At 39.7% G+C, this 21,626-nt stretch overlaps 1 protein-coding gene across 1 annotated transcript; it reads left to right on the plus strand.

Annotated features, from left to right (window-relative positions):
• Positions 1-718: 718 nt before the first annotated feature.
• Positions 719-21,028, plus strand: LOC124644096 (transferrin-like). The gene is made up of 15 exons (XM_047183310.1): positions 719-899; positions 7,943-8,036; positions 8,752-8,888; positions 9,543-9,691; positions 10,582-10,726; positions 11,368-11,567; positions 13,296-13,438; positions 13,990-14,159; positions 14,701-14,941; positions 15,489-15,649; positions 17,039-17,184; positions 17,557-17,620; positions 18,050-18,160; positions 19,173-19,314; positions 19,935-21,028. Exons 1-15 carry the CDS (start codon positions 839-841, stop codon positions 20,269-20,271), a joined length of 2,301 nt encoding a protein of 766 aa, XP_047039266.1. The 5' UTR covers positions 719-838; the 3' UTR covers positions 20,272-21,028.
• The last annotated feature ends 598 nt before the right edge of the window (positions 21,029-21,626 follow it).

Here is a 21,626-nt window from a genome sequence, read left to right on the forward strand (position 1 = left end):
AGTCAATTGTTACTCATATTGGAATTCCTTTGTTTTTATATTGTATTGCACATTTCAATGAAAATAAAACTAGGTACTACCTACTTGGGTTGCGGGATTGTTCGAAAGAATAATATAAAGGGTTAGGAAGGAACATGGTGGGTTTTAGTCAGTAAAAGTCTGATATTCCGTCACGCTGCACTCACAGTGGGAAGGTTTACATTTATGATGATTTCCCATTCCAAAAAAAGGTCATCTACTATCTACTGAATGAATATATAATTCTTAAGCTTTTATGTAGTTTTTATGACAACATTAATATAATAGTAAGTATATTTTGATATGAGAGAGGTAAGTTTATCATTCAAGTTGAGAGGAAAAGACTATTAAATTACAAATTACTCCTACATCATAAATTGTGTAATACTTCGAAATACAAATTATATGGCTTGAACTAATCCACTTAAATATGATAAGATCGCACTTTACTAATAATACTAGAAGCCAAAAATACTCCTCAACACAGTATCCAACTTTAAGTTCACTGTTAGTTTAAGCAAACAAAATTATTCAAGGCCACGAGCCCAAGTATAGGTCCCTGTGGAACGCCATAAAACCGCTGCACCAAAATCGCTCGGCGACGCGAACTTATCGCGTTATCTACCTATCTGTTATTATATCACCTTACCTTTACTCTGAATTTCGAAATACTGATAAGATAGGCCAGGTATAAACTAGTCATACATTTTAAATCAGATTAGCCATTGTGGGGAACAGTGCCGAACGCTTCGTACGGATCGGGAGCGGTTTGGGAAATAAAGTGTAGGATTAATTCCTACTGTGTTTGTGAAGTGACAAAATGGGTTTCAAATTAGTTTTTCTGTTCTCGTGTTTGGTAGCTGCAGTTTCTGCGCAAACTTGTGAGTATTATATAATATTTTTAAATAGAATCTATAGATATATCTATAGATAAGAAAAATGGCGGCCTATTAGTAATCGATAAATCTGCTTCTCATATATCGTTTTTTGAATGGGCATAGTCATTGTTACAACTCCACGTCAGAGGCCGTCAGGTGGATTATAGAAAACTATGACATTAGAGCTTGTTATGTGATTAGAACTGCAGCTGGCTCTATAAAGAAGAGGGGACAAAAATACTCAAATGTATGACAGATTTTCCTCTTTATTGATATCTTTTTTTTTGATGGGAAATCATCAAACGACCCCTCCCGTTGTGGGTGCAGCGTGTGGGTGCGTCAGACTCTTACTGACTAAAACCCATCATGTTCCTTCTTAAGCCCTTTATGCACCAGCGCCGCGGTAACTCGCGCGAACAATCCCGCAGATTTATTGATATCTAAGTGTTACCTTCAATTAGAAGTATTTGTAAATGTCTGATCAGTAGAGTGCTAGAAATCGGCCTTACCAAGCCGGTGATAATATCGACTTGTACTCGATAAGGTACTGTTATCAGTGTTCAACGGATGCTATATCAATCTGTAGCTGTTACCATGGTTTGGGTATACGCGCCCTTTTTAACGATAAGCAAGTTTTTATGGGTGTTAATAATATTTTATGGGGATCATGGTTATCGGTGGAAGAACTGAATGAGTTACGCGTGGGTTTCTCAAGGTTAAGCTATCCTTAACGTGGTTATTGATTGCGTGAGATTTCTCTGGGTTTCGATCATGGAGAACATGACTAGCGGAGATGTCATTACGCATGATGTCTTAAGAAAGTAGCGCATCAAAACGCTTTTACACGTCTTCTTTAGAACCTTACACTATTAAACAAAGGTTTTCAGTTGCATTTAGTTTAAATGGAGTGTCTTTTAGTGATCGTATCATATATACCTCAAGTCCACTGTCAGCATGGTAGTGCTCGTACATAAAGGTTGCAATTTCTCTGGCATTTTAGAAATATTCAAAGTCAAGGGTTTTTATTTCTTATAGACCTATATTACGAAAGGTCAATGCAGGGTTCCGAGGAGTGGGTCTTACGGAGGAGAACCGGCAAGACACTCCATACCTAGACTAGACATTCTTTTCAAAACAGAAGTGCTTATAATGTTTGATCTATAGGTCGATTCAGAAATAATACAATGCAAGTTGAACTAAGAAGTTGAATTCGCATGCAATGTGTTACTGTTTGCTAGAGCGAGTACACCAGGAGATGCATTTTGTGCGTCACAGTGCCGCATACCCCTGGAATCTTGCCATCCCTATACCTATACTTAAATAATCAATCATAGATATATGAATCAGTATGTAGACATAATGAAACTTATATGACATCATTTCCTGTTAGATAAAGATAGTTTTAGTCAAGTGCTTCTTGAAATACTTACTAATGTCATTGAATAAATAACTTATCCTCACTGTCTATCTATACTAATACTAATATTATAAAGCTGAAGAGTTTGTTTCTTAGGATTTAAATCACAGAGAACAAAATGACTAGAGCAGATGTTATAATGCAAAATCTTCTAAGAAAGTAGTGCCGTTCGGGATTTTCGGGTTTCGGGGTTCGTAGTGTAGTTCGGGAGACGAGGAACGTTAGGCCCAGCACCCATTATCGGCATCAGCACGACTGAGGATTTTAGGTGGCAAATAGCATTATACATTAACATAATGACAACTATTACATATGGTCGCAATAAGCCTCAAGAATGCTTCGGGATGCTTCGGCATCCTTCGGTACGCCGCCGGCGCCGAGGCACCACTTGGGAATAGCTTGCCCTAGCTTGTGCGACTTGCTAAAGGACGCCTCGTCATGCCTAAGAACGTTGCAGCATGCTAAAGCATAGTTTCCGACAGTGTGCACTTGCATGTAGGATGCCGAAGGATCCTGTTCCTTGCCGATGCCGATAATGGGCGCTGGGCCTTACTAGCCACAATACAAAACGTTACGAGAAGCAGCCCCGGATCTTCAATTTTTTTTAGGCGGGGCAAAAACTGAAAAATGCCGCCCTTACTTATGTTTATTTTCACCTTTATCATCCATATAATTTCAGCTATCAATATGTAGGCAGGCAGGGCCGTCTCTAGCTCATGTAGGTAGGGCCTGGGTGCAATCATCACCCAAGCGCCACCTATGTCATCATCCTCCGAGCCTTTTTCCCAATCATGTTGGGGTCGGCTTCCAGTCTAACCGGATTCAGCTGAGTACCAGTGCTTTACAAGAAGCGACTGCCTATCTGACCTCCTCAACCCAGTTACCCGGGCAACCTGATACCCCTTGGTTAGACTGGTGTCAGACTTACTGGTTTCTGACTACCCGTAACGACTGCCAAGGATGTTCAATGACAGCCGGGACCTACAGTTTAACGTGCCATCCGAAACACAGTCAATGGTGTCTAAGATATACTTAGAAAGTACATACAAACTTAGAAAAGTTGCATTGGTACTTGCCTGACCTGGGATCGAACCCGCGCCCTCATACTTGAGAGGTTGGTCCTTTACCCACTAGGCCACCACGACACCACCACCTATGTACCGCCACCTATGTAGCGCCATCTATATGTATGTGTATGAAAGATTTTGAGTAGTACACATAAGAAGTGGAAAAATTAGCGCGAGCGAATTTTAGGATACAAAAAGTTAATAAGTTTTTAAAAGCGCTGGAAAGTAACAAGCTGTCGGAAGTACAAACTTTTTTGTTTTCCAAGACTCCATAAATATATTTTTTTGCTACATTTCACTTATAAAAGGTAAGACAGCGTGGATTTGACTTATGAAGTTAGCAAGGTAACGGGTGTATATATAATATTGCGCGAGCGAAGCGAGCGCGAATTTTTTTGACCCTACGACACAAAAGTACCTGATTACGGACATTGAAAAGCAACAAGTAGCCGCGAGCGTAGCGAGCGCGAACTTTTTGAAATTATTTGTTTGAAGACTCGCAAATTAAACTGGGAATTATGTACAAATAAAAAGAAACCATGATTAGAGCGAGTGCCATTAGTGTTCGTTGATTCGGTGCGTCAATAAAAATAATAAAAAATCAGAAAGATACCACATCATATTCCATCGCTTTTTTTCCTTCCACCGTGAACATAACGAACGTAACATAACATAATGCAACACTGAAATATTTTTTCAAAACAGTTCTATAGTTTCCAAGCCATAGAGTACAAACAAACACATGTTTCCTGTTCATAATATTTATTACTTTACATTATGTACAAAACAGCTTCTGAAATGTTATTTGAATCATGTAATCTTTGCACAGATTTAAAAACAAGATAAGGAAATTCCGTTTGCTCTCTACCTGTCCTCTGTATGTTGGCAAAGTAAAACAAATATTGTGGTATTTAGATATAAGAATTTAATTATTACCAAACAGGACCAGTTAGCTGAGGCAGACCATTTTTCTATTTAAAACGAACAAAGTTACTAACTCCTTCAATGTTTTTATGTATCAACATACTTTTTGTATACATATAAAGGAAAGACGTGTTAGTTAAACTACTCTATAAATCAAGAGTGGCTGAACAACTGAAAACTGAAAATAAGAGGGGAGGCTTCCGCCTAGACCCGGGAGAGGATATAGGATAGTTTTCGTCACTTCAAGAACTTGTTTTTTTTCTTTGTTTGTTTATAACCCAACGCTTCGAAACTACTGAACCGGAAAAACACTTTCAGTGTCCCCGGGTAGACGCAGTTTCAAGAGGACGTGAATGTAACCGCCAGAACCAACCAGTATATTATATAGTTCCGTTAAAAAGCTGTAAAAATAAAAGTAGGGCATCAAAACATTGATCTATAATAATAATTTAATCTTTAATCTATACGCTTCAAGATAAACAGATCCTAGCAACCAAGGCAAGGTTATAAAAATGACTAATCGTACGAAAATAGTAGGTAACCTACAAATAAAGCTTTATTTTTTTAAATAGAAGACAAGTTTCTTTGGCAGTCGTTACGGGTAGTCAGCAGCCTGTAAGTCTGACAACCAGTCTTACCAAAGGGTAGGTATTGGGTTGCCCGGGTAATTGGGCTGAGGAGGTCAGATAAACAGTCGCTTCTTGTAAAAAACTGGTACTCAGCTGCATCCGGTTAGACTGGAAGCCAACCCCAACATATTGAAAAAAGGCTATTTAGATCAGTTGATAAAAGCATCTCATTCCTGCCGTGGCTGCGGGATTGTTCGCACAAGTTACCGCGGTGCTGGTACATAAAGTGCTTAAGAAGGACCATGGTGGGTTTAAGTCAGTAAGAGTCTGACACTCCCTCACGCTGCACCCACAGCGTTAGCCGTCATTTGATTATATCCCAAGAAAAGCTCATTCGATTTCGATAAGAAGAAGAATTTGATCATGCTGTTAAATATGTATTTCTTATGTATGAATTCTTAGTCATCAAGGCGCGTCTTTGTCATATCTTATCTTCATGATTATGTTACAAAGACATTCAATGATAATAAGGTAACGCATGCTTCTCAAATGAAGGTCCAACTATTGTATTGAAAGTATCCTTACTATTTAATACTTATTCACTTACTCTAAACCCTACTTCATCATCATCATCTCAGCCATAGGACGTCCACTGCTGAACATAGGCCTCCCCCTTAGATCTCCACAGATACCTGTTGGAGGCGACCTGCATCCAGCGTCGACGGCGACCTTTATAAGGTTGTCTGTCCACCTTGTTGGTGGACGCTATTAAACGCTATTTACCTATTAAAAAACTTATGATGGATTCAGGCCCGCCGTAGGCGGGCGTGCAAGGCGTGCACCGCACGCGGGCGGCACATCCTAGGGGGCGGCAAATCGAGCGACTTATCACTTAATATTAAAAAAATACAATATCTTTTTACCAATGATTTGATTTAAATATTTCCGAACACAGCAGTAGCGATAAGAATATTACTTACACTGCCGGTTTCAGTAGCATCTGTTGAAAGATTATTTTAAGATTAAACATGATTAAAAACTATTTAAGATCAACGATGCTCCAGCAGAGACTGAGTAATTTAGCTATAGTTTAATCACGGACGTCAGTAGCGGCGTAAGGGGGGCGGAGATGGTGGTCCGCCCCGGGTACCACGTCTGGGGGTGCCATCTCGGTCGACACATATGTGCATGACCAGGATGGCACGGGCAAAAGGGACCATCCACGGAGGGTGCTTTTATAATCTGCAAAGCCTAGGTTCACTACCAGTCGCAGTGCAGGCCCGAGACATCGCCACCGGACTGAGAGAGGTGATACAGTCCGACTGTCAACCCTCTCTTTTCCACCCGCGTCCTTGTCGCACGCCCGCTCGCGCCAAAATCACAATACCTAAATTGACTGATTACTTAAATGAATTCCTTAAAGTTAGAAAAAAAGCGCTCGCTTCGCTCGCGGTTTTTTCTTTACATATTTTTATTTTACTTTTTGAGTTAAGGACTCAAAAAGTAAGCGTAATCTAACAAAAAGTTGAGGAACCGAAGTGACAAAAATCACTGGTGCTCGCTTCAGTCACGGTTTCTTTTTATTTGTGCTTAATACCGAGTTTAATTTGAGGGTCCTGAAACCAACAATAAAAAAAAATCTTTAAGGTGGTTTTTTTATAAGCGGTCCAGGTACTTCTGTGTCACAAAAGTCACAAAAAATCGCGCTTGCTACGCTCGCGGCTGTTCTCATTTACGGTGCTTTCTTTCAACTACTTTGGGTACTTTTGTGTCCCATAACTCAAAAAATTTCGCGCTCGCTGCGCTCGCGGCTTTTCTAATTTATAGTGTTTCTTTCAACTACTTTGGGTACTTTTGTGGCCCATAACTCAAAAAATTTCGCGCTCGCTGCGCTCGCGGCTTGTCCAATTTACAGTGCTTTGGGTACTTTTGTGTCCTTTACTGTACACTTTTTTAAATTCGTTTTTCTAAAACTCGCCTTGAAAAAACTTTTTTGGGCAAAACCCAGTATAATATGTAGTCGTAGGGCGGCATAATCAGTTTTGCACGCGGGCGTACAAACAGCTAACGGCGGGCCTGGATGGATTGATAACGTGAAAGTTGACACGGTTAGAATTAATGTTACTTGAGAGATGACGGCAGATAGAAGGGTATGGAAGGAGAAGACTTGCTGCGCCGACTAGAAATATAATAAAAATAGGATAGGGGTAAGAGGATGAAGTGATGTCCTTCTAAGCCGATTGTTGGCCATGATGGCTGTTATATTTATAAAGAGATCAGCCAGCTGTGCAGGACATACATATTATGATGCAGAAATACTTATGTGCCTACTGAGCTGTTTAAAATCACAAACAACATTGCTTTATTGTGGTAAACGAAAATTGATTTAGGAATTTTAAGGTTAGTTCTTAGTTCCAAGACAATTAAACTGATAGCCGTAACTGATATCTATAAGTACATCGATATCAAAGTATTCATTATGTAATGAGTAATTATTATCTTCGAAGGAAAATTTGTTACTATCGAGATTTTTGCCGGTTTTCCCGTGTACATGGTCGTAGGGACCTATTTTTGACACTCCGATAGTGGCCTTTACAGTATTTTGATGTTTATGTTTAAAGTTCGTCAAATAATTTTCAAATATGATAAGATTCATCCGCGTCGCGTGGGAACTATTGTTCGTACCGGGATAAATATAGTCTATCGTCGAGGATAGTGCAAATCCGCGTAACTAGCATTGGGTAATACCGCGTATCTGCAATAGACCTCGTTTTACAGGGAAAGGTTAAAACTTAATCTTATATACGGTATATTTACGGTGTACAAAATAATTAAGTAATTATTAACAGACCGTAAATAATTACTTAATACTCAAAAATGAGGCCATTATCTCTTGAAATAAGAAATTTATTAAGTGTAGCTTTCCGCCAGTGAAAGAATTTTTGAAATCGGTTCGGTAGGTTCGGAGCTTTTAGGGCACAAACAAAAAAATGATTCCTTATTATTTACATATAGAGGTAAGAAGTATAGAGATAGCCAATATTAATATACCTAATTCTTTGTCCACAGACCGAGTATGTGTATCAACGGCAGTCTCATCATCCACTTGTCAGAGCATCAGCAGAGATGACAGCCAAGTCACATGCCAACGAGTGGAATCCAGGTACACTATCAGACGGCTGGCAGGAGCTGGATGCGAGAAGCCGAAAATCGATCTCAGTGGCGTCCACTTGGAGAGGCCTATGTCCAGCAGTGGACTGCGATAGGTTGATGATGATGATGATCAGTAGGAACTAGGGTCACCAGCTTCCAGCTTTTAGAAAACCTCATGGATCCTCAGGCATCCAGCTACTTTCTGTACCTACTCAAATAAAATATAGTTGGATGTTCCCCGCGGTTTCAACCGATTCCTGAGGGAAATATTTCCCGCAGCTGGTTAAAATGTAGCATACCTATATGTTCTTTGTCTGGCTCCGGACAATATGTGTAGGTACAAAATTTCATTTGACTCGGTTCAGTCGTTTTTGCTTGAATGAGGAACAAACATCCTTACATAGGTACAGATAGGATGACGCTCACTCATCTTGATATTTTTTTGAAATCAATTCAGCAGATCCAGATGTTTCTTCTTTCAAGGTCAAAATTTAACAAAATCTCTATTTTCCTGGAATTTTAATTTTGCAAAAAACAGTACAAATTCAAATTGCCTTTAACAATCCTCCAATCCTCTACAGTTTTATTAAAGTTTATTTTGATCTTGTTGAATCATCATCATCCTCTTGCCCATATCCCATATTATATTCTTATATGTAAAGTAGCAGAAATTGCCATTAACTATCAAAAGTTCTGTTCTAAAATGAGTTTTTAATAATTTTCAGAGTGGACTGCGCTCTCAAACTGGCAGCAGGACAAGCTGACCTAGGTTATTTCTCAGAAGAGGAAACCCTGCTTCTATCTCAACAGCAGCCCAATGATAATAGAGTCCTTGCTACTGTTAGAGATGCTTCCAAACTTGGTAAGAATATAGTTGACAACTGTAGACTGGCTCCCAATATTCTGTCTATCAGTGGTTTTGACATTAGCCCCATACAAGTAAAGCCAAATTCCTATCGTTAGTGAGCTGAGTATCGTTAATGTGCTTACATAAAGAAACAGGTTACCGGTACAGACAAACCTGTACGGGTAGGTACCGATCAGTGCAGGTATAATATTCTAAAGACACAGGTAAACAGGTAACCTGTTTCTTTATAAGTGAGTCAATAGGATTGTATTGAAATATTATACCTGTACTGATCGGTACCTACCCGTACAGGTTTGTCTGTACCGGCAACCTGTTTCTTTATGTAAGCACCCTAAAAGTCAGAAACACATATACCTATCTGAAGGAACTTCTTCCCGCACTGGGATAAAATATAGCCTATGTTACTCAGTGTGTACAAAGTGTCCCAACACTGAAAGAATTTTCAAACTGGTTCAATAGCTTAGTAGACAGTTCAGGAGCTTCGCCCTTAGACAAAAGAAACATTTTTTAAATCTTTATTATATTTGTAAAGATAACTCAATTTGTAATCGACTTCAAACAAAAGAGAAACTTCTCAACACAACTATGTTCTCTTCTTCACTCTATTTTCCCCTCAAAACTTACACACTACCAAATCCTTACTTCCAGACCCCTACGCCTTCGAGACCGTGGCAGTGGTGCCAGCAAACCACACGCGTGGCCTGGACGGGCTCAGCGGTGGAGTATACTGTCACCCTGGACTCGATGAGTCGGACTTGAGGTGGTCTCCTCGCGTACTGAAGAATTTGGAGCAATTGGTAAGAGGAACTGTTTTTGTGAAACATTTTATTACGCGATCATATAACTCGCTTCTATCTAGTTTAGTGAGTGTTAGAGAGATTGTGCGTATTGCCCTTTAAAAAAGTAGGTTTGAAATGCGCTTAGGAATACAAGGTGTTGATTTGCATTTGTGCCATACGTCAGGAGGAGGACATAAAGTACGTAAATAATCGATTGGAGTTACAGTAGACGGGAAATAGCTAATATTATGCACTGCTTTTTTTGTCATTGTAATGTCGTAGTATTTCAGAAGTAAACCAATTTTATGAATGAAATTTATGAATCGTTGCGTTTGCTTTGTGTTTGCGTTTGTGTGAGGGCGCAGCACGGTTTTAAGGCCAGCAAAACACGCGCCAAGTTTAAATACGGCTAGATGACATTGACAGAATGCCGAAAAAAAATTACGTACCAATTTTTTTGTTGATTTGGGTCGAGATTCATTAGCATAATTACATCCTTGAATATGGCACGGAAGCAAATCAACAGCTTGTATTATAAAAAAAAATCTGACAGTGTCTCCTGACCTACGGATGAAGTAAATCACCGTCATATCCACGGACTTAATATGCCAAGCATAGCATATCCCTTGGAAAATAATCAGATGACCCATCTCACTGTGTATGCAACAGACTGTCAGACCCTTACTGACCATGTACCAGAGCCGCGGTAACTCTTTCGCACAATCCCGCGACCCAACCATAATAGTCCTGGACTATCAATAATAGCATTTATTACGCTGACATGACCTGTTAAATTCCTAAAATATCAGAATACCTATTTTCGAAAAATAATTTAAAAAGGCCTTTTTCGCTCAATCTTCCACCTCTAGGATCATTTCAAAAAATACTAATAATCTTCCAATCACCAGGCCGCTCGCACAGACCGCTGCCCCGAAGCCAACACAGCCGGCAAGACCGCCGAAGAACTGGAGGTGGAAACCCTCAGCAAGTACTTCTCATCCGGCTGCAGACCAGGAGCGTGGAGCAACAATGTCACGGTTGATGCTGATCTTAGTAAGTTCTCGTGTTTTTGTAAACAGCTCCCTGGGAAAGTAGGAGGAACTGGGGGACTTGGATGGAAGAAGTAGCCTATGGGCTTTCTCGATAAAGGGGCTTTTTGACACTGAAATAAAGTTTCAAATCGGTCCAGTAGGTCCTACTGCCTAAGATTATAAAACGCGTTCAAACATACTCTTAACTTAGTATAGTATTAGATTCTACTAAATGAGTTTGGAAGCTGATACTCAAATAGCAACAATGATTTTAGGTACATATATTAAATTATAATTCAAAATCGCAGTAGAAGGGTCCCTCGAAATACTACTAACTAGCTTTATCCCGCGGTTTCACCCGCATCCTGAGGGAACTACTTTCTACACCTGGATAAATAGTAGCATATATTTTTCTGCTTTATGTATAAACTCCGAAGTTCCATCAAAATCATCAGCTACATTACTTCAAAGTTTCTTAATGATCCTCCATTATTTTACCGCGATGTCTCATCAAAATCAACCGTTACGCGTGATGAAGTAATAATCATACACTCACAAACTTTCACCTTTATAACAACATCAGTCTGGTGTGATTATTCACATAACTCGAAGCCTACATTATTAGACCCCCTAATAACAAATTTCTCATCACCCCCATTCCAGAATCCCGCTACCCCTCTCTCTGCTCCCGCTGCGGCCCCGACTCCGGCTGTTCTCGCTACACCATCGACATGGGCGTCTCCATCGCTGGCGTGAGGAACGAGAACCGCCACATCCAAGCTCTGGAGTGCTTGAGGACCAACGCTAACGCCAGCTCGGCAGTCGCCTATGTCGCCTGGCAGCATGTGCGCGAATATTTCACGGTAAGTCATCATCATCATCATCTCCCGAGCCTTTTCGCTCTACTAACTATGTTGGGGTCGGCTTCCAGTCTAACCGGATGCGGCTGAGTGCCAGTGCTTTACAAGAAGCGACTGCCTGTCTGACCTCCTCAACCCAGTTACTTCTAAGTCAAAATTATTAAACAAACTTGGCTGCAATACAGCACTTTTTGAACCTCAAAAATGTACAAAAGATCTCTTAATGCCCGCCCTTCACCACTTTCTATACCCTGAGAAGATGAAGTTGGAAGGTAAGCTGTCAGTTCTGCGCCTGATTTCTCTCTGGTGCTGATTTTGCCGTCTTTAGGGAATGAGATGCTAAAGAATGCTTCTATATCTGCGTATATGCTCGTTCACCATATAAGTTACAAGGCACAGAAGCCTGAATAAGGTATGTAAGACACTACACCATCGACATGGGCGTCTCCATCGCCGGCGTGAGGAACGAGAACCGCCACATCCAAGCTCTGGAGTGCTTGAGGACCAACGCTAATGCTAGCTCGGCAGTCGCCTATGTCGCCTGGCAGCATGTGCGAGAATATTTCACGGTAAGTCAAAACTCAAAATCTTCAAACTTGGCTGCAAGCACTTTTTGAACGTCAAAATTTTACGAAAGGCCCTTAAAATGCCCGCACTTTACCACTTCCTATTAGATGTGTTTTTACTGAGAAGAAGAAGTGGCGCAAAGTCTAGCAAGTAACAGAAATCTATCTATAAAACTATAAGCTTCAATCAGCCCTGAGAAGGTGGAAGGTAGGTGACGTGATGATGCCGGTTTTGCTTCTGACTTCTCTCTGGTGCAAATTTTGCAGTCCTTAAGGAATGAGGTGGTAAAAAATACACAGTCGACCTATATCTGCGAAAATACTTGCTCTCTATATAAGACACAAGGCACCGAGGCCTATATAAGGTATGTTAGACACTACACCATCGACATGGGAGTCTCCATCGCGGGCGTGAGGAACGAGAACCGCCACATCCAGGCTCTGGAGTGCTTGAGGACCAACGCTAACGCCAGCTCGGCAGTCGCCTATGTCGCCTGGCAGCATGTGCGCGAATATTTCACGGAAAGTCATCATCATCATCTCCCGAGCCTTTTCGCTCTACTAACTATGTTGGGGTCGGCTTCCAGTCTAACCGGATGCGGCTGAGTACCAGTGTGCCACAAGGAGCGACTGGCTTTCTGAACTCCTCAACCCAGTTACTTCAAATACAAATACTTACAAAAGACCGCCCTTCACCACTTCCTATGCCCTGAGAAGGTGAAGTTGGAAGGTAAGTGCCTTGGAGTACACGTGAAGCGGCCAGTCCTGCGCCTGATTTCTCTCTTTTTTTATCCTTAGGGAATGAGGTGACAGAAACAGCGGCGACAGAACAGTCGAATATGGCTAGACAGAAGTCAGAATGACTGACATCTAGTCTTAAGAAAAGTATCGGTAACTGGTTTGAGGATGTCAGAGACAGACGCTCTAAATGGCTTGCTGATACTCAGCTACATACGGTTAGACTGGAAGCCGACCCCAACATAGATGGTTAGAGGCTAGACCATTCACTGTGGCTTATACAAGTATGGCCCACCCGCTTTCGGAAAAGCAAACCTCTGTACTTGAGATTGCTTTAACCACCAGACTACCAGAACTATTATTTACTTATCTAAAATTATCTTTCTTTTTAAACAGTTTTATTTAGCTCACCCTGTTTGTTTTTCAGATCCGCAACCCTCAAGACTCAGCAAGCTTCTCAGTGCTCTGCCCGAATGGTACTCTCGCGTCTCTCACCACTGCGGTGTTGAGCAATACTATCTCGCCTTGTGCGTTCATCAGACAGCCTTGGGGTGCTATTGTTGCCAATACGTAAGTTTCTTTATTATTATCAGCCAAATTTGGTTTATCAGCTAAATAATTTTTTGTAGATATAGATTTAGATTTGATAAGGTTATCAAAGAATCGTACTCTTCTATCTTACGTCATCTTTCCAGCCATGTCGACTTTCATACAATCCAGCCATCGTTTCTTTATTCGTATAGCGAGATTTCACCAGAGTTGTTTGCACCATATTGTCTTATTGCGGGATAATTCCTCAGCATGATATTAGCTTCTGTCTGTCCGCGGTTATAGTCAAGTCTCGAGGGAACTATTTTGTACATGGATCCATAAAAATTTATTTTCATTTAGGTATATTATTCAGATTACTGCCATGTTTCATCAAAATTCATATAGTAGTTTTAGCGCGAAAGAGGACACACTTATCGACATCACGTAATGGACCAAAGAAACACAGCTTCATCAAATAAAACTTTGCAGAAGTCGGTTAAAAAGAGCCATATGAAAATTAGGCATTAAAGCATAAACTATACTAAGTACACATATCAATAATAACCATACTTTTTCTCTTCCTTCACCAGCAACAACGCAGCAGCCCTCTTAACCAGCCTTAAGACGTGGTGGCCAGCTGGCTCCAGCCCCGCTACTGGCTGGCAGGCGACCCTGTTCAACGTGGTCACCGGAGGCTCTTCTAGCGCCAGGGTCGTCTTCCAGGACAGCCCCATCTCGCTGCTGAATTATACTTCTGCTAGTAAGTATTTGTGGAGTTTCTGGGGTGATTTTGAAAGAATTAACAATGTTATAGACTTCTTGTTCACAATTTTTTTTCCGCTTTTCTGTTAAAACTATGTTACAAACATGAATTTGTTTATTATATGAATTGATTATCCTTTAGATTTCGTATTTTATTTAAATAATAGAGGTGCAAACAAAAGAAGCCATATGGCATTGACTTACTATCGTATAAAAATGCTTACAATGAAAAAAAAATCGTGTCCAAACAAAGTAAACAGTTGTTCTGGAAAAACGGGCGTTTAAACTGTCGGTGAACTTAACCCTAAATCAAGATCTTGGGTCTCAAGAACTTTTAACGACTAAACAGCACTTGAAACTCCAATAAATACTTTCTAAATTTTCAAAAAAAGCATAGAGAACCCAATTCTGTTTGTGTGTTGTTCAAGTTCGCCATTGTATAGGTACAATAAACATTTCTTATTCCTTTGTCTGTTAAATAAAGAATGTAGAACTTTCCAAAATTGCCCCATACAAAATATCAAAAATCTCTCTTCCAGTCCGCACAATCAGCAACATCGATTCCACCGCATCCTGCATGCCCGCCCGTCGCTGGTGCACCATCTCTACCCTCGAACAAACCAAGTGCAACTGGGTGAGGGTATCAGCCCATACCCTGGGTGTTCAGCCCAGCATTGCTTGTCAACAGAGGAACAGTGTGCTGGAGTGCTTAAATGATATCAAGGATGATAGAGCTGATTTTATATCTGCGCCTTCGAATTATGGGTATTTGGCTAGACAGTGAGTATTATGTTTTACTTTTTTATCTTCAATCTTTAGGTACTATCGAAAAAATGTTCTGCTATTAACCTTGGTAAAATCTATAGTCATTGGAACGAAATATAACTTTTACTAATTTTGCATTTTAAAGTTTTTAAACATACCTACATTTGAATGGAATAAACAAGCCATCAAAATAAACTTAAGGTACCTATATCGTTAGAGCGAATGATAAGATTTCTCTCATAACAGATGTTAACTTGTAAAATAACGAAAAACCATTTTATATGTCAATTGGCCCGCTACTAGTCGGAGCAACCACGAGTTAGCCATTTGATTCCTGCGCATTTTTTCAATCAAACACATCTTGTCGAGAACCTTTGCCTGTCCGCAGGTGGCTTTTTTTTACTTCAATCATCAGTGTTTATCATACTGTTCTTAGTTTATTTTCTTTAGCGGTAGGTTTCCCATGTAAATAAATAAATATGACGCCAGATGCGTTTAAAGTTCAGAATTGCAAACTTATTTGGCGGAAACTTCATCTCATTACCTCTCAATCTCCCCCCAGGCACTACAAACTAACGCCAGTGAAGCTGGTACAAAACTCCCCTGACGACGCATCAAGAGTAGCAGCCTTCGTCAAGGAGTCAGCTGTCATCTCCTCGAACGTGACTCGCTATGAAAACCTCCGTGGAAAGAACGCTTGCTTCCCTGAATACGGCGGTCTTGGTAAGACAACCAACATACATATTTTGGACTAGCTTCTGCTAGAGGATTCGCCGGTGTCCCGTGGGAACTTCTCCACGATCCCGGATGAAAAGTCTATAGCCTTACTTGATAAATGGGCTATCTGACACTAGTAACTCTGAAATTATTTTTCAGTTAGTTCCTTAGTGGGTACAATAGGCATACCCTACAGCTGTAACTTGTGACAATTGTGTTAGGGTATAATTTAGGCGATCACCAAAAATATTTTTAAGACTCTAAGCTGAGGCACCAAATAAAATAAACAACTCTAAAAAAAATAAATTGACTTTATTAAAAGGGCACTAAAGTATATAATATTATGATCCAAAAAAAATAAAATAACATCAGAAAAATCGCAAATCTCGCACAAATATTATTTTTGGTTCCCAAAATGGATTAATGGTCACCAAATTCTATCCAACTAAAAGATTAATATTACTACCAAAATCAAAGTTAGTGACGAAAACGAATCGCTGCAAAACCGACTCCACGTAGTCTTGTCTGCCCTACCCCTAGAGTGCAATTCAAATCCGCGTAGGCGCAGAGCCGGAGCCGTGACAGAAGCCATGCTTGCTGCATGTTTCGTGCTTACATTTTACTACTGAGTTACACACAAATTCATATAACAATAAATAAGCGACGTACGTTTGGGAACCCCAGTATATTAATTGGTATTTGGGAAATATTCTAGCGATCGTTAGCTTTTTTAGTCTAACAAAAATGACCAAATTAGGAGTCATGGTATTACATAATTGGTAACATTTAAGTAGTGACAATATATAATATTTGGTCTAAAGTGTATTTTAAAGGCGTCCATATATTTTTTTAGTAGTCAATAATACGAAAAAATGGTTTTACCTAACAATATTTTTGGAAACGTTATTTGGTGACCATTTATCCATTTTGGTAACCGTTTAGAATTTTTTTGGTAGTAAAATAGGTACTTTTTTGGGTGGTGTTTAAACACAAGCCATTGTGTTATTTCTTCTTTACTGTATTTACTCCCTTTAGGTACTATCCAATGTACTTACTGCCTTATGTACTCCCATTATGTCCTTCTCCATAAACTATCCCTTTGTACTAATGAATGCCCTAACAAACAAGTTCTGTACTTACCCTCATGTACTCTTCCTATACATTCCCTTATGTAATTTCCCTTTAACTATACGCTTCCTCTTTACTCTCTCAAATTAAATATGTAAAATCCAAATGAAAAATCGTTCATTGAAATTAGGCTGATAAATCAAGACTTCAAATGTCAAAAACAAAAGACAATCACCAGTACCTTTCACCACTTCCTGTGTGCTATTACTATGAAGTGGCGTAACAAACTTCCCAGGAATTTTCTCTAAAATTCTCTCTTCCTCACAGCCTACATGTCCTTCGTCCGCGTGGGACAGGAGCGCGGAGTCCTGTCCTCCTCGGAGTGCGACTACGCGGCGGCTGTGGGCGAGTTCTTCGGCGGCGCGTGCGCTCCCGGCGCTATTGATGCCTCGCATGCGCTCTCTGAGTCTTCTGTGAGTTGTTTGGACTTTATTTCTGCTATTTGGTCGTGGTTTTGCGATTACAGATTGGCAGACATTATTTATATGGAGCTAATTTCAAAATTTTACTACGGACGCAAATCATGTACCTAATAGATAGGTAGGTACATGTATGTAGACGAATCTCTGTTTGCCGCTGCTAGATAAAAATGTCTGCTCAATTTGTGTATACTGTATGTATAGATCTGCATAATAAAACAGATTTAATTTAAAACGGTTCAGCAATCTTGGAATCTGGAAATTTATCAAACACGCTCAAAATTCATGTAACAATGATACATGAAACGTTCGATCACATACAAAAGCAATGTAGGTAAAATAAAAAATGGTGTCTTTCGTTTCCAGAGCTTCAACTCGTCCGTCCTGTGTACTTCCTGCAGAACCAGTGTCAACATAAATGGCAACAATTGTAAGTATAATACAAATATACCAAACAGTATTTTTATAAGTTTCCATTCGTTTACCAAGTAGACCTGTCCTTTTACGACCATTCCCGGCATTTCATTACTTTGACTGATTCTGTCTTGCTTTCTAGAGGTAGAATTCTGGTATTTCTTAGAAATGTCTTATTCCTATCTCTAATAAGCAAAACAACAGATAGACAGAATATTGGAAACGGTCGTTTATCATTATAATCACATTATTTTCGTACTTAAAGGCATTTGCTCTTATCCTTTACAATAGTGAGTGCACCTGTGTCTGCGCAAATGTTTGTGCACTACAATAATGTCCGGCACAGCTGGCTGATCTCCCTGAGAACAGCCGCCGTGGCCGACTATCGAACTTTATGCCATTATTATTAACCATAGACAATAATAGATGTATTTTCTCTTTACAGCGACCTGTGCCTGGGATTACACGAACATGTACTTCGGCAACAACGGCACGCTCGCTTGTCTTAACGACCCTAACAACGATGTCGCTTTCCTCAACACTAGGAGCATGGCCAGTGAGTATACTTGTTACTTACCTACATGTTATTTTTATTGTTGGCTACTAGCTATTTACCACAGTTTCTGAGGGCTTTATGCGTCCTGAGGGAACTACGTCTGGCACCCGTTTAAAAAGCAGTACCTATACCTACTTGGGTGTATGCTTAAGTATCATCAAAATCTGTTAAGAAGGTTTTGAGTGAAAGAGGTACAGACTTTCAATGTTAGCATGCTTTGATAATTAGAGGAGTTTTTTTATAATGCGGGGAATCCGTATTGTAGGTATAGGTATTTGCAAAAAGGAGTATGTAAATTACGTAACTGTAAGGGTTCTCCTCACATTTATAGAGTCGGAGTCGGTTAACACCGGTCAAAAAAGCCCTTATATATCTTCGTAATAAGAGTGTTACTAATACCATTCGCATCGGCTTCATCTCTTCTTATTAAAAAGCAAACCTTTGACTATCCGTAATCTGACACGTGAAATCTGAATCGTGACACTCACACATGATATTACTTGATTTATAACATGTTTGGACTTTAAAAGAGACTATGACCCTTGAGTTTGTTTCGGCGTTTCTTCTCAGGGATCAGTCAGTTAGGAAATGCCGACCTCAGCGTTCTTAAAATGACGTGTAAAAGTGATGTAATGTCCAACTTGCAAAATAAACGATTTCATTTCATTTCATTTCATCTATACATCGCTCACCTAGCAGTATAATGGCACATTTACAAAAAAAGCGAAATTGGGTTTTTACGGCCTAAGTGTTTAAAAGTGTATAATTTATAAAGTGGTAAAACGGCACGGCGTTAGTTGCTAAAACCATAAAATCTAAGATAAAATATAAAATGAAGTCATAACCTCGTTTCAAACGTTTGCAAAATCTTTGACCCTCATTTCTGTAAAATAAGAAAAAAGTAGATGTGTCATTATACTGCTAGGTGAGCGACATATTCTACGCGATATACATACATAATCATTTTAGTTTACTGAAATAATTTGATATAATATGTCTCACTTCCTTCCAGCACACCTAACCAGCCTAGGCCTGCAAGCGACTCAGTTCCGCGCCCTCTGCCGCAACAACTCTCTAGCCGCCACCACCGGCATCAGCATCGACGACAACTGTCTCCTGGCATACGTGGTGGACGCTGAGATCGTCACCAGAAGGTAAGGAGATAATAGGAGGAGCTGGTGGCTAAATAATAGCAACACTAATCTATTTAATCCTTCGACTAATCATATCAAGTGCCACAGGACCGCACAGTGACATAGTGCATAGTGAAGTGATACTAAATAGTTTTAAGTTTTTTTATATACTAACAATTTTGTATAATATAATATGTACCTGTGTTAGTCATTAAGGTATATATATATCTATGTGCCAATGCAGCCTGAAAACAAAGGTATTTGATTTGATAACTATTTGATTTGATAACTAATTTGGAAGGCAATATTTTGAGGATCCCGGCAGTCATTTTTCTAAATAATTATAACCAGTCCAAAAAAAATGCATTGGGTTGCCTAGGTATCTGGGATCAGGTCAGTTAGGCAGTCGCTCCATGCAGCTGCATCCGATTAGAGTGGGAATTGACCCCAAACATTATGAAATGTTATATATTATGTATTTATTTGATCTCTGGGTTCATAAATATTTTTGGTATCTATGATTGAGGTCCTACATGCCAATCTAGTTGCTTTTATGCCAATTCAGTTTTGAACTGTCTTATAATTTTTCTTTATTTTGTAAGATTATTTTTCAAATATCAATAACATGATTTTCTTTCCAGAAACGACCCACAATACAACAGCCTAAACACGCTACTAGACTCTCTCGACACCTACTTTGGCTACAACGCGGCATCAGGCAACCAACTCATCAACTTGGAAATATTCTCCCCATTCAACGAAAATAAGAACTTACTCTTCAAAGACTCAACTATCGGTTTGACAGAAGCATCTCTCGGCTCTTCTCATGAACCAGCGAGGAACTATATTGAGCTGTTCAGACATTTGCAAGCTTGTACGGGCACTGCGCCTCCTATTGCAGGCCTTGCCAACCGTAGTTTCTATTCTATAGTAACTTTACTTACAATGGCGATAATGACAAGATTCGTCATTTATTAGTTGAGTTTTTTCTAGTGTGTGTATCCGAACCATGGAGAATAAAATGATTAGCGGAGGTGTCATGACGCAAAATCTTCTAAGAAAATACCTCGCCAAAAAAGGGTATTCGGGGGACGAGGAACGTTACTAGCCCCGCCCTTACACGCCGTCTTTGGATCGATAATTTTTGTAATACCAAAAATCGTTGACAGATGTCTCAAAGAACCCGAACGCCTATTTAATTCACTTGTAACTGATCGTTAAGGTCGCGTCCACCGTACGTATTTGACCTAGAAGAAGGCGCGTAACCTACTTTCGTTATGACATCTCCACTATCTTTCCTTCCTCCGTGATCCGAACGTATTTTATTTTATTATTCTGTAAGGTTTGACAGTTGTTTTGGCGGGAAGCGTTTTTATTGGTTGTTGTTTTTTTCTTTTCTATTACCGCGTTCATGATTTGAATTGTAAAAAGGTAAGTATTTTATCAAAATATCACCAATCTTTTTTTGCAAATTAGTAGTAGTATAAGTTAATGTATCCCAATCATAAAATATTGTTAAGAATAATTAATTTTATTACTTACATTATATTTTTATAGCTGAATTTATTTTTGTATTTAAATACTACATCTAAACCGTATTTCCTCCGAATTTTCTTGTTTTAATATGTTATGAACAAACAGTAGTTAGTTATTTTAACTTTAGACGTTAATTATGTTACCAGTGTATTTCGTTTGTATTTTTGTGAATAAAATTAAACATTTTTTATAATAAATACCCACTTTGTTTTATTTCACTCGCTCCCTTGATTAATTTTCATTATTGATTCGAAGATCTCGTGGCTAAGGAACGTGTCACCTAACTATGTTGGGGTCGGCTTCCAGTCTAACCGGATGTAGCTGAGTACCAGTGCTTTACAAGGAGCGACTGCCCTATCTGACCCCTCAACCCAGTTACCCGGGCAACCCAATACCCCTTGGTTAGACTGGTGTCAGACTTACTTCCTTCTGACTATCCTTAACGACTGCCAAGGATGTTCAATGACAGCCGGGACCTACAGTTCAACGTGCCATCCGAAACACAGCAAGAGGATAAATTAATATTGAGGCATATTGAAGTTATTACCTTGACCAGTTTGAACGGAAAACCAATCGAGTTAGCGATCAGAAGCTATGCTGCTTGTATTATTTATTTGAACTATTAGTTTCCCGTGGTTTTGCCCTGTTACAGAGGGAAATACTTACTTCGTACACCCGGATAAAAAGAACAGCTTTTGTACATAAATGGGAAAATATTACAGCCATCATCTGCCTAGCCTTTTCCCAAAAACTAGGCATGTTGTCCTATGTCCTCCAGTCTAACCGTAAGCACCTGA

Source organism: Helicoverpa zea, chromosome 29, assembly GCF_022581195.2.
Source record: "Helicoverpa zea isolate HzStark_Cry1AcR chromosome 29, ilHelZeax1.1, whole genome shotgun sequence".
NCBI classification, from domain to species: domain Eukaryota; kingdom Metazoa; phylum Arthropoda; class Insecta; order Lepidoptera; family Noctuidae; genus Helicoverpa; species Helicoverpa zea.